The sequence below is a fragment of the Frieseomelitta varia genome, unplaced genomic scaffold, assembly GCF_011392965.1.
Source record: "Frieseomelitta varia isolate USP_RPSP 00005682 unplaced genomic scaffold, Fvar_1.2 scaffold_337, whole genome shotgun sequence".
Classification (NCBI taxonomy): Eukaryota; Metazoa; Arthropoda; class Insecta; order Hymenoptera; family Apidae; genus Frieseomelitta; species Frieseomelitta varia.
Window position 1 is genome coordinate 28,926 of NW_025110076.1, and position 18,189 is coordinate 47,114.

The window sequence follows — 18,189 nt, forward strand, 5'->3', positions numbered from 1 at the left end:
AAAAAAAAAAAAAAAAGAAAAAAAAGAAAAAGAAAATAGTAAGAAAAACGAAACTGTACGGAAGAAAAACAGAGAAGAGAGAACAGCCACTGACCAAAACCACCGGCGCTCGCTGCACGGTAATAACACGATAATAATTTATAACGTAACAATCGAGAGAGCGACCATGGCGCGGGGGCAACAGGAAAAGATCGTTGTACGTGGCGCAAGATGCATCCTCCGGTTATGCGGCCTCCGCACAGGCCGGGTGCATCGAAGCGTTGCCATCATTACGAAGAGAGAGAGAGAGAGAGAGAGAGAGAGAGAGAGAGAGAGAGAGAGAGAGAGAGAGAGAGAGAGAGGAGAAAGAAGAGGGCAGATTGTACGTGTCCGTGGTAAAAGGTCCACACCGGTGTCCAGTTGGCCAGTATGGAAAAACGAACGCCAAAAAGTCGTTGGTTCGCGGGACAGGGACGATGGAAGAGGAACGACGAGGGCGGAGAAAAACAATGTTGCGCGCTCGGTACCGCAGGACATTCAGAAAATAAGAAGAGAAAACGGGAAGACGAGCGGGAAGGGGGAGGTTCCCCGGGATGATGAGAAACGAAAGAAGACGAGAGGAGACCGGGGTTCCCCTCGATGGACGACCAGTTGCATCAACGAGAGCGAATTTAAAAGCGATCACAGGAGTCCACTCGGTTCCTTCGTAAATGGAGGTGTAAGGATAAACCTGTAAATCATCCGGCTCGTTATCCCGAACCCCCGACACGATCATACTCTCTCCCCCTCGTCGCTACCACTATTTTCTTGCACTACTTTTGACGTGCCGGTTCAACGATGATACCGCGTGCCACTGTCTTCCTTGATGCTTTGGTCATCGCGTTGCCCCATCGTGGAAACCAGCGTGATTCTCTGTGACTATCTTTCGTTTTGGAGTAAAGGTCGTGAGCAAAAAATTAAGATTCTGACAATTGGTATATTTAATCGAACTTTGGTACGTTGAAAATTTTTGATTCCTGAGGAAATCTTCAGAGCCCCTTAACTTGGAACGTTACGATGAGACACATTGCGTTCTCTATTTATTTTTGTTTCACTTTTCATTTCTTCCTTGAATACGATGATATATGAACAATAAGGGGAATAAATGTTGTCTAAAAGTCCAACACTTCGTTGACCACGGCCTCAACTTTTCGCTCTCTTCTATATCTTATATAGATTAATTATATTGTACATTCTTCAATATCTTCTATACCTGCCGAAAAACAACGCCACGTTTTATTATAGTTACATTCACACGTTCCTCGTTGAACGCTCGCACGTATACGCGAGGTATGGTCCTTCGATCTGCGTCTACGTTTCAGCTCCGTTGATTTCACTGATCGCGTCAAGGTAAACCTATTTAACGAAGGTCGAATCGTTGCCTCGAATCGCTTCTAGGCCCGAGGTCTTGGCGAAAGGCTGCCGTGTACGCTCTATTTGAATTTTTTTCTTTCTTTTTTACCAGCGATCGTGATTAATTAATCACGATCGAACGTGACTCGATCGAATCGAACGCGGCCTGGATCTCTCCTTCGATTCGCGTTCGATTCGGCCACGGTGCTACTTTTCGCGCGAGAGTCGTCCCCGTCGAATGCCTCGCCTCGACCTCGAATACACGCTGAAAAATCTCGGTTTTCTCCGGCGAACGCGCGGAATCCACGAGCTTCTTCAGCCACGAGAGAGCGAACGTCTACTCGCCAATACCTCGAGGAATGCCGGTTGACTGTAACTCGAGCGATTATTGCTTCCCGTACCGTTAACGAAGCCTCGTTACAAGCGAACTTTGTAAATACCTGAAGGAAGGAAGAGGCGAGGATCGGTTTTTCGAACAACGAACGCGCCATGAGGCTCGCTGGAATGCCTCTCTGTTAAATCATTGTAGTCCAGATGGTAGTACAGTTGCACTCACGACTAAGTTTCTCAAATTGTTCTTCCATTTCTCTCGAGTTTCTTTTTATATCTCTTTCCTATGTTTTTTTTTTTTTTTTCAATTTTTAGTACCAAGTTTCACTCACAACTAGTTGTAAGTTCCTCGAATTTTTCTTTCATTTCTCTCGAGATTCCTTTTATATTTCTTTTCCATGTTCTTTTTTTTTTTTTTTTCTTACAACAATCGTGCAACAAGGATCCGCTCAAGGGTGTAGAAATTTAAGATTGTTTAAAGATTAGAAATCCACGTGTGCGTGCAGTAGAAGATTTATTCAAATTGTCACACGAGAGTTCATCTTCCAGAGATTTTTGACTCAAGAGATATTGTGTCCGATCTATCCAAATTTGCTCATATCTTATGTCAAAATTACCGCAGACTTAGCTATCGACGCTCTCTAACAAAATCAATAAACTAACAAAGATCTTATCTCTTCTCGACCTGATATCGCTCGAATGAGGAAAAGAAAAAAAAAGGGGACACGATAGCGAAAGCACAAACCGAACCATTTCACAATTTCCTGACAAAAGGCTGAAATGTAGTAAACCAGATGATGAACGAGAGAGAGAGAGAGAGAATGAGGGGAAAGAGTACGAGCGAGACAACGGTGAATCGTTGTCAGCGAGCGGAAGCCGGTACGCGCTAGAATAACGAAAGCTAATTATGCGTTCCACTCGAAAAAGGGAGGGGAATCACGGCAAAAACCGTCGATAATCGACATCCTGCCACAGTCGGTCCTCCCGTCGGTCAACTACGCTACTAGCAAACCGGCGTAAATTTAGTCCACAGGCCCCGGTGCTCGCTCCCTCGCTCCGTCTCTGGGACGAACGTTACCACCGAACGTCGCGACCGAGAAGTCCCCCTGAGCAAACAAGAAGATCGGCCGCGGAGGCTTTCGCCGATGTAAAAACGAAATCCGTGGACGATGCTTCGACGATCACGGTATGCAGCCGCCCTGGACCGTGATCTTGGAAGCGGAAAGCCGGAGGAGGCCGCCGCCACGAAATCCGGCCCGATACCTTTCGATTCCAAAGCTGGAGCAAACACCCTTTTCTTCTTCAAACGTTCGAGGAATCTTAAGAGCCATGTGCGAGGAGAACGTGCTCTTGTACGTCGCGAGGTGTGCTTCTCTTTTTTTCCGGGCCAGGCCAAGGCTTTTGGAGTCCAGTGGTTTTTGGCACGTCCAGTGCTCTCTATGAATTTTCGCTCGTTCGTTTCGCAAAATAATATATGACGCGATATTTCTGTCCACAAAAATACTTCAAGAGCAAGAAAAATTTCCAAAACCTCGTCTATAAATCTTAATGACAAGTTTAGAGATAATAATCACAGAAAATTTTCTAAGGGAAATGATTTTAAAGCTGTTTCTGTTTAACTACGATCTTATTCATTCTAATTGCATTAAGCTACCAAAAGTGCAGCAATTCTGTCTGCCCTCCAAAGATGTATTATTATAGATTAAAAAATTAATTAAGGTACTCTATTTTATCTTCCGTTCTAACATTCTCTATATTCAGACGAAACCTCGACGCGAGAGGAAACCAGAGACATCATGTAAAACTATCGTGAAGGAAACTCGCGACAAAGTAAAACCGAGGTAATCAATTCGACATTCGTAGAATGTTAAAGAATTAAGAAGCTGCACGAAGTGAAATACCGATTCAGCTTCGACAGGGCGACGAGAAACGAAGGAAAGAAAGAAGGGAGGGGAGGGAGGAAAAAAGGCGGGAGAACAATCAACGAGACGAGAGCGGCAGGAAAATATCGATGCGGCCGTTTCTCGAAACGAGGTTGCGGCAAGAGGCCGACAGAACCGGCGAATCGTTGCACCGCCAGCGCCCCGTTTTTGCTCGATTTCTCAAAACCGATCGAGCGTTCCCGATCAGGGAGCAACACGCGTAGCTTGCACGCCAGGCGTGACCATCGGCTACCGCGATACACCACGAAAAACCGTAGCCGCCCGCCATGCTCAGTCGCTCACGTCTATTTACATTGGCACCGTTGCGGGGAACGATCGACCCCGCTCGAACGTGCTTTTCCACGTCGACGATCGACGAAAAATCTCGCACTACGAATTTTTCCGCGATAAAGCCGATTGCACGATTTTACGATTTTAACGTAACGTTTATTAGTCCCATCGAGTTGTTAAATTACGCTTGGCAGTAGAATTACATCGAGTATCGTAAATTACATTATAATCGATGATTCATTTTAGAAGATTCTTTGTTATACATATGTATATATCGTTAAGTATCATAGCTTTCAAGTTTTATTATAATTACGTAGATTTCAATGCAGAGATATATTTTCCGTCTATTTCCCTACAATTCGATTCCCTGATTTCCTCTCCCTTTCTTTTTAGATAAATTTACAAAATCGTAGCAAACATGCCTAATTTTAATTCAATAAATTCAAACTGATGGTCAATCGTATAAATGATCAATTAATCAATAAACGATCATCGATCGAGTTATATCAATGATGAATTATATAACAGTATATGTATGTAATGTATTAATTGCTGTAATGCATATATTTCCAAGGAGAAGTTGTCAGAAATGAGAAATGAATTTCGTAAATTTATTTGTAACTAATTTTAATCAATCAATGCCTGCCGATCCTGCACGCGCGATACTGCCACGATATTTCCCCTTTTCTCTCGAGCATCTTCCAAATGAATTGTACGATTGATAAATATAATCAAACAGCCATTAACCATCGTGAAGAACGCGCCCTATAAATTCGGCAAGTTCGCACTAACGATCATCCCGTTTGAAACACAAAATGCACGCGCCCGTACATAAGGAATTCTTCCGGAATCAGGATGTATCTCCCTCGCCCCGTCTCTTTTTCTCTTTCTGCTTCTCCCGCCGGGGGTGGCCAGTGTCTCGGGGGCGGTCATATATCATCCACCCCCGGGGGGTGGCTACGGGGGTAGTGGCAAAAAATCTTGCCAAGCAAAAACTATCATCAGTGCTCGGGCAAAGCGAACTGAACGCCTCCTCTCCTCTTCTTCTTCTTCTTCTTCTTCTTTTCCCTCTTCTTCTTCGTCTTCTTTCTATCCGCTTTGCTTTCACGTCTCTTTCGCCCCCCCCCCTTCCCGTTCTTTTGTATATTCCCTGGCTCTTTTCACCGGTTTCAGGAAAGGACAGGAAGAATCGAAACTTGTGCCGCCACGAGAAAACGTCTCGACCCGAGTTCATTAGGTTTTCAGGGTTTGCTTTTGGCAGCGTTTAATGAAAAGACAGATAAAACGTGTCCTTTCTCCTCCTTCCCTCGTTGCTTAGCATCCCGCAAAGAATTCGATGAATCGTGGAAATCTTTTGTCAGGTTTTAATCCTGGCAAGAGAGTTGACATTGAAAATTTCTCTGATACAATTAATTGGCGATTCGGAAAGGACTGGTTCCATCGACTCTGCGTTTACATGAACGTAGAACTTTATCTTTTAATCTTGGAATTTTTATGACATTGAAAAGGCTTGAAATAGAAAATATTTGTAACGCAGTTAACGATTATCGAACGATTGTAAAAACTTGCAAATACTATTTCTCTTAAAGAGATAAGATTATCAATCAGATATCCTGGGATATCATAGTGAAATTTTTTGGAAGCGAGAATTTTGAAGATAAAAGGAGTTACAGACAGATATCGGAAATAGTCTTCTCACAAATATTTTGATCCTCTTTTAATCCCAAACATTCGATTTTCGAATTCTAATTCTGTGAAAAAATATCTTTAATATTCACCCTCGTCGAAGAAATTTAACCACGTTCACTCCGCGTCTCGGCGAAATATCGACGTTCCCGTTCGAAATTCGTTCGCGTCGTCCCATAAGCTACCCGCTTTGACATCAGGCTAGGGTGCAGCTCTTCCCGACCACTCTCACGGTAATTGACATCCCCGATTTTATGAAGCTAGTTGAACCGACTGAAAATACACTTTTCACGTCCTCCTCCGTTCGATCCATTTAATTGAAACACTTTGTGTCCCCCGGCGTCTATAAAGTATCCCTTTCTTTCCGAGGGATAATTCACGTAATGCGACAAATTAGAAAACGAGCGATGTTCAAGTTATTTCTCCGGGATTTCCATGTTTCACGACACGAACAAAGAACGACGTGCAGAAGAAATCGGGAGGGAGGGAAAGAGAAAAAGAAAGAAAGAAAGTGTCGAGTGGCTGAAAGAAGGAGGAAAAATAGTGGGAACTGCTTCGACTCTGAACTGGCTGCAAAGGCCTCCTGCAATGAATCAACTTATTTAAGGGTAGTTGGATTTCGCGAGTCGATGCACGACGACTACGAGCCACCCCTCTGGCCCCCGGTGTCCCTTCTTCTTTAACGCAGCACGCTTCGTAGAATGATTTATAGTTTTCCTTCCGTGGCCACCCATCCGTCCTCCCCTCGCCCCACCCCTTCTGCTCGCGCAAACGGCACCCCTCTGCCAAATGTACGCAAAATAGTCGAAATTTGTTCGGCACCGTCCTGGCTAAAGTTAAATCCTGCTGCGCGCACACGAGCTAATAGAACTTGCTGGATTATGAAGTACTCAATTTTATAGATTAAAATATGTACGATTACGATTAATCGATGTTTCATAAGACAGAGGACAAAACAAAGAGAGCCTATTTAACTATTCGAGGCTACAACTATTTATCTATATTTATGTATATTTGTTTCAGAATTCTATCTTATAGGTGTGCAGCTTTTTTAAGAGACTTGCAAGAAAATTTTCGTGTTCCATGAAAAAATGAAAAAGTTTAAAAATATTGTGTGAAAGTACTGACATAGAGAAGACATAGAAAATTGATTAATCGAAATCCCTCGTGTTAGATCCCTTTACTCCTGAGCTTTCCAATTATACTTGTGTTATACCTTCAAATAAACTTTCTAACATGTACCGTAGCATTATCAAGGACGTCATTAAAGGCTAAGCAGTTATTATAAATAACTTAAATTTCTTAAAACTCGAAACAGAAAGAGCAGAAGACATACTGACGAAAAACTACGAAATAAGAATAAAGAATAAAATTCGATGATATAAATCAAACGCAGATGGAATGTTGCATTAACGCAAGATTTGGTTCTTCGTGTTCTTCATGTGCTTAGTTAACTGAAAGACGCAAGTAGAAAAACAGCAAGTGGCGAGAAAAATTGGCAGAGAATTGTAAATTGCAGTTTACGCGAGACCTGGCTCGCGGATAGCTTAAGGCTCCTCTAAATAATTATTAATGATCATCAGGGTGAAAGTGTGACTCCGATCGTGTTGACACTGCATTGTGAGCCGCAGACAATGCTACGGTGGCTTTCTGAAACGTGTGCCTATGGGTTTGATGGAGGAGCAAACGCGATGGCGGCACGGAGGGCACAGTCCGTAATTAATAACTTGGAATTGATTAAGGTGTCAGATAAGTCCATGGAGACGGTGGTTCGTGGCTCTTTCTCCCCTTCTCCGGTCGCCTCTCTTTCTTCATCGGTGCGACGCGTTACGATATGATTAATAATTTCGAGATAACGCGCGCGCCGTCCCTGCGTCCTTGTCCCTTTGAGAGGGACCGATTTGCGGCCCCACTTACGGCCTCATAAATGACTAATTATTTTCACTGTCCTCGCCCGTTTCTGACCACTCTGCTTAAAAGGGGAAATCAGGACGTTCGGCTGGCTTGGTTTCCACCATTTCCTTATTTCGATATTAATGTATTACGAATTAGAACATGTTCTAATTAGCCTTGTTTATTACTTTATTTTAACGAACCGGACTGAAATAAAAGATTACTTGCAAACGAGCTACTTGATGTAGATTGTTTCAAATTGTTATTTGTTATCTTTATTTCAAGCAAAATTTGCCCAATCCTGATATACATTTTCCTATTACAAACAGCACTCCAAACATGCACTAAGTTGTGCACCAAAATATTTTTCTTCAAATGAATTTCCACCGAGACTGCTCAAAGGACAATATGTTTAAAAACTTCACATATTTAAGAAGATCCATGGTTTCATCCTGTTGCAACGCAACGCGACTAAGGGAACCGTTCCTGTATGTCGAGACCAATAAAAAGAAAGGAGGGAAACTTCTTTTTCGATAGAAGTTGAGCGATCGTCTATGCAAATACCTAATCCTTTCGCAGATCCATCCAGGTGACGTTGACGGATTGGTGGAGGACTTTGTTCAGAGGCAGCTCAAACAGATTGCAATCCGCGACACCATTTGTTTCCCCCGAGACGCGAAGATCTTCCTACCGGCGCGAAGACCTCGTTCAAATCGATTAACAGGTCTCTGTTAATTGCTAGTAAAAAGCAACCCGGATGGATACACTAACGCGAAATATCGAAAAGATGGAACAGTACACGCGTCTGTGTCAAACTGACTTCACATGAGAATCGATTAAAAGATTGTTATACGTTTACGAGACACTTGAAAGATGAAACACGATATCTCGAAGAAGAAAAGAAAGAAAATAATTCTAAGAACAACGTGTTTCATACTTGCGCAAATAGAACTGTCTTAAGAAAAGTTTTAATTTTCGTGTGTAAATTATCATAAACGAAGAAAGTGGAGATTTTTCGATAATACCATCGCGAAAAAAAAAAAGGGTCTGAAGGATTAATCACCCAGAGATGCGAGGAAAGACAATGGCATTGGTCTGGAAAAATATTTCCTACCTTTACCCTTGGTCGACAAAGGGTAAAGTATCCGCGATGAATCGAAAGCAACGTTATCGCTGGTCGGAATGTGAAATAAAATTCTGCGAACATTCTTTGAATAACCACGGTTTCAATCGTTTTTATGGAAAAAATGCTACGTTCTACTGAAATTTCGTATTAAAGGAAACAACGAGTTTGATAAAATTCTACAAATACTGACATATACAAAATTCGTCGGAGAATTCTATTTATATTTATGTTTAACGAAGAAAACTTTGATAAACATCTAAACGAATTATTAATCTATCTAAACAGGAAGCTTTCGTGAAAATTACTTCGTTGCATATGTCCGACAACTATCCGACTAATCTAAAAGGAGCATTATAAAATAATTGATTAATCAAATTTTCAACAACAGATAATTCCTCCAGCAACGTTACATTATAATGTAACTTAGCAACTTTTTATAATTTATATTTCGCCATTTAAAGTGTACAGAAATGTTTCAACTACCTGCAACTTATAAAAATCGATTTAGCGATGCTTATAAATGCAAGCAAAAGAGAATATCGTCAAGACCTTGTACCAGCAGAAATCAACGACAGAGGGAAAGAAAGCAAAAAAGGAAGAAACGATTTTCAAGGCTGAAACGCTAGTTAATAATCAGGGCTCATTAAAATTTAATTGCATCGATACACGTTACGATTCTTTTAGAAGCGCTTAATTAGATTCCATCTTCTGCCTCTGCCATTTTAAATACTTAGCCAGAGGAGGGAACGACGACCACTTGTTCCTGGTTTTCACACCCTCTTTGGCCTGTACCGAAATCAAGCGTGACATGACACACGCTGTAATCCGCGCAAAGGGTTGATCCCAGTTTAGCCGGCTGTCCGTAAACCGTGGAACCCGTTGGACTTAAGCCCGGGTAAATTTGAATCCGTCAATCTTGAGTATCCAAGAGGTAGCATATAATCATCCCGTACGCTCGTAACACTCGCCCATAGACGTTAAAATCGTTTATTTTTTTTTTTTTTTTTTTTCTTTTTTTTTTTTCCAGCCAATGTCAGAGAGATTTAATCCCTATTTTGAGATAAATCATTTCGTCTGGGCTAACATTGACATTATGAACGAATGATTTTAAGAGAGTTCTTTTATAGCACTCTATCGATGATGACTTTTTCGAAGAAATTATCGTAATGATAGAAACATAGAAAACTAGATAATTATAAAGTATAGGTATGTTATAGTGAATGTATTAATTTAATAAATAACGAATCTAGAGATATAAAAATTGAACAAATAAACATATTCATAATGAAATTGAAAAAGATTTTTATTAGTAGAAATATAATGTTCTGTCTAGTCAATGCCCTGTTACGAACAAAACACGAGAGAGATCTTGTTCAGACTATTCAGAAAACTCTTAGAAAATATCCCAATCAAATCGATATTTTTTAAACTTCGTATTATGCCCGAGTCAAACACATTATACCGATGCAATTGTAGACAAAATACCTGCCTCGAAATTAATTAAAATATCCACCAAGATAACATACACTGTATAATTATTATACTATACTGAATAGATCGACATCTAACTTCCAAGTCGTTTAAGTTGAGTTGAAAATATAACGAAACGAATTGTCCGTTTGTGCAACGTTTCATCGAAGGCAAACAAATCGTTCGTGCAGATGCGTCCTCGATCTCCGTTGAAGTCGGTAATTAGGCGTACGAAGGCGCAACTCGAACACAGGGAACACGATTGGGAGAGAGATCGTGGCGAAAAGCCGGAAAAGGGAGAGTAAAAGACGAAATTGCTCGGTGCCCGATGATCGTCGAATAAGGCGAAACGGTATTAAGACGGCGGGGCCGGTTTCCTCGAGACTGATGTATCATTTGCCGGCGGGTCGTTAGGCGGTTTCAATTAGTTTTCCACGCTGCTCTCGTGGCCCACCGTCTACACGAGTATAGGGGAGAGACCAACGCAGCCCTTAATCGCACAGTCCAGTTTTTTCTCATAATTAGGAAAAGCTCGTTAATGCGCCCCTACTATCTCCTTCCCTCCCTCTTTCTTTCATCTTTCCTCGTTTCTTCTCTGTTTTCGTATCTACTGGCTCTTTTTACTCTGAGCGATACCTGATCTTTCAAAATTCAGGAACTCGAATCTCTTTGACGATTTTTCGGAAAATTGTGACACAGAAGTCCTTTCATCGTTATGTGTGACAAAATTAGGATCATTTTTATGAGACAAATATGTTAAGAGGAAATTTTGTAATATTGGAAATACTTTTGTAATCATTAAATTGAATTTACTGATTTCGTTTGTTTTTAATAAGAAAATTTAGAATTATTAACTTCTTTCTTCTTTTATGTCCTTTTATTCTTTTTATGTCTTCTTTTATCCTTTTTCTATATTTTTCTCTTTCCTATGCTTTTCCCCTTCTTTCATTCGTTCCTTTGGGATATAGAAATTTTTCGCATTTTAGGCGATGAACTCGTAGAGATTTATATAACCTGTCGTATAATATTACTTCTCGTCAACAAATTTTCGAACATATTTCATATAAATTGAACACGACTTCTAAATTCCTAAACTTCGGTGTTTTAAAGCGTGAAATGGTCCCTACAACTAAACGTGCTCGTACATTATCATCTTGAATGATTGAGCTGAATATAATTTCTATGTCCACTACGGAAAATTGCAGGGGGCGCATAATTTTTTAAAATTAATGTTTTAAAACATGTAACACGAAGTACCATAAAGTATATAATCTACTCTGTATTTCACCTGTGCTATTATTCATTCAGTAATATAATTTCCATTCAATTTGATATAAATTTTAAATACGTCATCTTATATTGTTCATAATTATTCATAATTATTTTAAAAATATTAAAAAAACGTAAATGATCAAACTTACCGAATGAAGGAACGCCAGCTATCCAGAAACCCCTTTTCAACGATGTAAAATGCTTTTTCTGGATCTTCGCACTTTAATATTTCATTCCTATTTTTTCCATGATACAAATCATTTAATTCGTCCTTTTGCTGCTTAGCTTTTATTTTGTCGTCCTTTTTCGCCTTCTGAGCGTTCTCCATTTTCTCCTAAACAATATTTATATGTCATACTTCAATATATATCAAAATGTTTTGTCTTTATTGAAATACGAAATAATACCTCGCAAATTGAACATGACGCAGCACCAATAGGATATTCCTTGGATTCTGGAAAATATTTTCGAAGTATCATCCAAGCTTCACGGGGCACTACTTTCCTTGTCGAATCTGGTGTTTTCAATGAACCGTGTTCACAAAGTAAATCTTCATTGAAATAGATTATAACCTCGTTCTCTTCACCTTCTACTGGTTCCTTCAGTCCTTCGCTTTCCTTACTTATACCTCTTTTACTATCTTCCTGAGATCCATTTGGATCTTGACAGTCTTCATCCTCAATTTCCTGCTGCATATCATCCGTAAACTTTTCCAGCGCGAGTCTTCGCCATGATCTGAGCGAATCAGCACCGACGATATAACTAATCTCAAATCTGTCACAGTGATGATAAAATTTATTTTTATTTTACAAAATGACGCATTCGTTTTTAAATTATGATTAATCTAGGAAACTTACGGCTCTTTGAAATTGCGAACAAGTTCACTAATTTCCTTGTGATCGCGTTCAAGCGACATCTTAAAACGAAGCAGCTTGTACCGACGTTTTACGCAAACTTCGCAGAAAGAATTTTCATCCAATCGTGGTCCTCCGCGATATTTATCATATAGCAAATCCGCAGCTGTAACAGGCATACACTTTGCACGATTCACTTTCGAAGGATCGAGCCGATAATGTGAACACATTAATATAGAATTATCTATTGGTGGTATTCCGTCGATAGATAAGTGTCCATTGAGCCATTTTGATAACCAATCGCTTGGAATCCATTGATACTTGTCCCACGAAACCACGTTCGAAATAATATTGTACACGTCTATGACAAGTTGTCTCTTCAAATTTTGATCTTCAATCTCTTTTTGCTACAAAAACCACAGTGAGAATTCTTTTTAACTTATTAAACTCAATCTACTGCTATTATTAATGCTCACCTTTTCTTGCTGAATAGCCAATAAACTTAATTCGTATTTCACATTTTCTTGTCTTACTAAGTCGCGCATCGTTGGACTGACTTCCCAGTGTTCAAATTCCATCTATAAGATAACAAACGTACATATGTATCCATGTGAATGTCCATAAGAGAAAGAGTAGAAAAAAATATTAAATATACCAACCTCTTCGTAAAAATCACGTTCTCCACAACTCATAGCTCTATGTGCAGCACCATTTAATCGCTTGTAATCCAACTTCACAATTTTTACAATCGGTTTCTTCAAAATCACGTTGAGCTTATTTTCTTTATTGTCGAATTCGTAATGTTTACCATTTTGTTCATCAAAGGTCGAATCCGTTTTCTCAGAATGTTCCATTATATGTTTTGGAGATGCTCTCAAAGTTTCCACTTCCTGTTCAACTTTCACATCGAATTTTGATATTTTTTCAGAATTATTCATATCCGATACAACCAACATTTTATCACATTTCTGGTTGTCTTCATTTAACGAATCCGATTTTTCTTTAATTAATATTTTTTCTGTAGATGTTGCATCATTATTACTATTAGTTTCTCCGTCTAATTTTTTCAATTTATTTTTCTTTGTACTATTTGTTCGTTTTTCTGGAGTAACTTTCTTATAAACTAACATGTACGCGGTGTTAGAAGACAAAAATCCTTTCGGTATACGTCCCCGTTTTACTACTTTTGGACTTTCTATAATAAAAAAAATCTAACTATATCCAATTCTTTTAATAAATTTCTTTATTATAACAGAATTTATGCTCACCAGTAACGCCATCTTCGATTCTTTTATTCTGCATTTTTTCTACTTTATCGTCACTAAACTGGTACCACTCGCCGTTCAAATTGCATATATTTGCAATATAATGACCTGAATGTGCGGATGGACCTTTATGACTTAAAACTGCGACCAGACTGTACAAATGAGTTTGTGGTGGACATCTCACATACTCTGACATATCGAGATCTTCCGGAAATTGTATGAAAGAATTCAACTTTCTTTTCTGCCCAGAATCTCTAACAGAGACAAAATAATATATTCTATTAACATAATATATATCTAATGACGTAATATAAACGTAATAAAAGTACCTATGAAACACGAAACGCATTAATTGTATGTTTAATGTTTCTGGAAGAGACTCCAAGCGTATAAATCGGCGCGCATCCTTTTTATCACTGCAGGTAACGCAGTGATACTGATTTGCTCCAGTCAATTGTTCCACAGATAAGTATTTCTCTATTGCCTCTTTCAAAGTGGCTGCAAGTTGTAGATCCAATTCGTAGAATGTTGTGGAGGTTGGATATTCAGTTCCGCATTTAGAGCAACTGCGTCAAACACAAAACTCGCGTTATTTAGACAGAATTAACTTCTCTCGGTCAGATCAGTTGATCGCACCAGTCACCGCAGCGAGCAACGTGTCCTACCATGTTCTCATCGTCAAGATCATCAGCATCATCATCGTTTAGGACAATTCTCATTTGTTTTCCACTTCAGAAAACCCACCAATTGATATAGCTGTATTTTCCTTGGGTCAGCCTCTGCAGCATCTGCTTCAGTTCTGAGTTTTGTTGGAGTTTCCCTTCGATATGGCAGAGAAGTAGCTTGGAGAATTCCTGTGCATCCTGCTGAGTTCTAGTGTCCAAAGACAATGCGATCGCGAGATTCATTGGATCGAGCAGACGGCGATTTCCAAATTGCATCATTGCAAATATATATTGCAACTGTCCTACTGCTGTCACCGGATGAAATGATGTTCCTTTCTTCGTAGCTTGACACAGTGCTTCCCTTTCCTCCGGATCCTCTGTGATATTCCACTTGTATATTATCCTCCTGTAATAAATTTCATTTTAGAACAGATGTGTGTAAATAAATGTTAATAATGTCAATAAATTAAAAGTACCTCATGTCTTCGTTATGAAACCACATTTGAATTAAGCTATTAACATAACAAGTTGCACCTAAATTTTTTAGACCAACATATTGGGTAGGGTCACGTAACTCGGACAGAGAACTTTCCAAAGGCATTACTTCTGCAGGTTGGGACTTCATGTACTTTTCTTCTCCTAGTCCAGTCAAACATTGTGGGTTATTTATGCAATTACGTCTGTAAACAAATCATTTATTTTAAAACGTTGAAACAAGAATATTAATTCAGATAAATTATATTTGAAATAAGCACAACTTACTTGCAATTTTTACATGTTTTTAAACCTATTCTATATGCAGTTTCCAAGTGTATTCTTTCTATTTGATCTAATACCACGCTTTCTACCCATGACCATGCTAATTTGTCTAAATCAGTCTTTTTTGTTGGCGGCATTTTTACCTAAAATATTAACAAGCAAATAGTTTATTTTTAATCTCCACAATTAAATCAAAATGTATATTTGGAACTTTATACTTTACTTTGATTTTAAATCAAAAAATTACGAAAAATTATATTGAAAATTGTACGTACATTTCAAATTTAACCTATTACATGTTTTATTTTGTGCTACGAGAAAAATGTAATACAACAGCACAAAATAAAAATAAAACGCAGTATAAGTATCACACAGAATGATCAACTTTATGAAACATACAATCCCGAAAACTCAATGATATAAAAATAATCGTAAACGATATAACAACTTAAAACCTAACATTTGACAAATAAAACGTATTTTACGTATTAAATATTGCATGTTGTATACTCACATAAAAGTACCGTACGCTCCAGACCGTTGAGGTTATGAAAAATGCCGCTGCGAATGTTGCAAAATATTGTGCTTCCTCTACAACATTATCTGATTGTAAACGAGTCTTATCACGTTTTCGAATTCACTAAACTCAAGTATTTATCGACACCATGCGTGAATAGATAAAAATGTATCATCAAAACACCCTAACCGTTTCTGATACACACTGACCGCCATATGCAATCGGCATCAGCCTAGGCGCGCGTCAAATCAATCGCTAATAAGTTGTTGGATTTAAGTTGATACATATATTTTTTCGGTAGTTAGTTACTATATTGTCTATTCGAAATGAAGCAAATATCTTTCTCGAAAGAAATGTTATATACGGAAATTAATGTTATTAACAGAGATTTCACAAACATAAAAAATTATCAATAAGAAAAAATTATCAGCATTGGAAATAGAAAATTAAACAATCTTTTATAGAAACTACTAATAATAATTTTATCGTTTTATCGTTGATTAAAGATAGGATAGACTGAACATTAAATGGAACTTCGTATCTTAGGATTTGAAATACCGATCAAGAAAAAAAAATCACTGGTTTTTTAACACACTCTACGCTTAAACAATTACACAGACGAGATATATCAATATCTTCTCATTAAGCATCTTATGAGATTTCGTAACCCATAACCTGAAATACCGACATAGTAAAAAAATCACTGGTTTTTTAGCGCACTCTATGCTTAAACAACGGTGAGTTAGGAAACTACATCAAGTAAAACGATCAAAGTTGATCAAATAGTGAAGGCGCCACAAATATGATTTTTGAAATCTATTACATGTCAAATATTCAATATCGAAATATAAAGTTAGTAACTAATTGAAATCATTCTATTATGTATCAGAAGGAGCTTTATCCATGTTTTACGATAATACGATGGTATTTTTCATATAGTAAATTAAAATTCTAAAGTTATTAATAAAATATTAAAGAAACTATCAGCTCAAATAAATTTTATCAAAAATTCAATTGAATATGAGAGAAATTAAAGAAAAGAAGAAACAACACTCTCATTTACAAATGCAATCGTTGTAGAAGAAATAATTAATCCTAGTCTATCAAACTTTCTACGAATATACAAATTCGGATAAAATATTTTCCATACACTTATACAAATTAGTTATCCATATATCAAAACTACATATTATTTATTATTCATTAATCTAATGGACATGTACAACTATACAAACATCTAACCGAAATCGCAGCCAATCAGCTCGTATTAATTGCCATATAATTAATAATTGTATTAGTTATATAATTAATTGTTTAGCTATATAATAATGCGATTAGTAATTATATATCAAGTAATACCGAGTGCCCAGGTCTCACCACGTGGAGGTGCTGCGAGTGGAGACCCACCCTAACCACGGTCCCATCCACCCTCCATTTACGCAAAAAATTTACTCATTTATATAAAAATTATTAAACAAATTCTCCTTTTGACATTCGTTTGTAAAACGTTCAATCCTTTGACCGTTTTACAAAACAAATAGCAGAAGGAGTTTTAACTAAAACCGACGCGAAAATCTAAGAATTAAAGTAACATTAAAGTTTTAAATTAAAATTATAATACTATATGAGATAATATTTCATATTTGTATGAGATAATATTTCAATAGTATACTATTATCATTATGAAAATGTAGAATAATTAATATTAAAGAAAAAAGAAATACATACTTTACATCTACTTATCTACTTAAATAGCAGTACTTAAGCATGCATCTAATTACTACGATATTATTAAGTATAAATTAGCAATAAGTGAAAAAGCAGTATATCTAAGTGTTAAGCAATATATCTACTTTTACTAACTTATGTATATTTAACTATAATACATAGAAGAAGAAGGGACGATGAGTATTATATGAAATAAATCTTTCAGAATATAACTGATGTATTTTCTACCTAAATCCTAGCTATCCTAGCTATTTCCATTTGCAGAAAAGAATAAAAGGTAGCGTATTGGACATGATGTAAAATCTGAGTCTTCTGTTGAAGAAATGACGAGTCTTCTGTTGAAGAAATGACGAGTCTTCTGTTGAAGAAATGACGAGTCTTCTGTTGATGTCATAATAGTTCCTGAAAAAAATCTACAGCACTTTGCTAAAATTTAGTAAAATTTTGCAAGATGTTTAATTAATAATTACCAATAAGGAGGGATTCTCTTATATTTATTTCTACTCCTTTAGTCATTCTTTCTGATTCTTACTATACCATTTCATTCCATTTTTAGTTATCATCTATATCTATCTTGTTTTTATATTCATTTTATATTCATATATATGTATATTTGGAACTTTCAATAAGTCAGCAGATCTGTAACAAACTATTTATTGGATTAGCATTTCAAAAAACTGGAAGGAAAATCATATAGTATCATCTGCATTGTCGTTCAACGTGACATCGGTCCTCCCCTGGGCGGCCACTACCTCATTCCAGAACTAGGGCACTACCATCTACTAAAATCACACACTGCCTTGGCACCGGCTATAGGTTTCACCCTCGACAAGGAATCTTGGATTCCAAGCTCTAGATATTTAAACCTCATTCCGTAGCATTGGCCTTACTAACTACTAAAAGCACACACAGCCTTCGAACTGACGTTAGGTCAAACCCCTCGGCTGGAGAACCTCCGCATTGTCGTTCAACGTGGCATCGGTCCCCCCCTGGTAGGTTATTACCTCATTCCAGAACTAGGGCACTACTAGCTACTAAAA

The 18,189-nt window shown here is 37.9% G+C and overlaps 1 protein-coding gene across 3 annotated transcripts in view; it reads right to left on the bottom strand.

Moving 5' to 3' along the window:
• The window catches only part of LOC122530278 (ubiquitin carboxyl-terminal hydrolase 48-like), a 40,086-nt gene extending 24,264 nt beyond the window's left edge, over window positions 1-15,822 (bottom strand). The window contains exons 1-12 of one of the 3 annotated variants that reach the window (XM_043657094.1): window positions 15,419-15,822; window positions 14,908-15,047; window positions 14,622-14,825; window positions 14,225-14,551; window positions 13,810-14,046; window positions 13,484-13,734; window positions 12,875-13,410; window positions 12,692-12,793; window positions 12,219-12,622; window positions 11,769-12,135; window positions 11,511-11,695; window positions 1,150-1,231 (exon numbers count right to left, since the gene is read on the bottom strand). In XM_043657094.1, coding sequence (XP_043513029.1) covers window positions 1,216-1,231; window positions 11,511-11,695; window positions 11,769-12,135; window positions 12,219-12,622; window positions 12,692-12,793; window positions 12,875-13,410; window positions 13,484-13,734; window positions 13,810-14,046; window positions 14,225-14,551; window positions 14,622-14,825; window positions 14,908-15,041 — 2,763 coding nt within the window. In that variant the 5' untranslated portion in view covers window positions 15,042-15,047; window positions 15,419-15,822 and the 3' untranslated portion in view covers window positions 1,150-1,215. Of the gene's footprint in view, window positions 1-1,149; window positions 1,232-11,510; window positions 11,696-11,768; window positions 12,136-12,218; window positions 12,623-12,691; window positions 12,794-12,874; window positions 13,411-13,483; window positions 13,735-13,809; window positions 14,047-14,145; window positions 14,552-14,621; window positions 14,826-14,907; window positions 15,048-15,418 lie in introns of those variants that run through there. The other 2 variants (XM_043657093.1, XM_043657095.1) reach the window with 2 other exon arrangements.
• Between the last annotated feature and the right edge of the window lie 2,367 nt (window positions 15,823-18,189).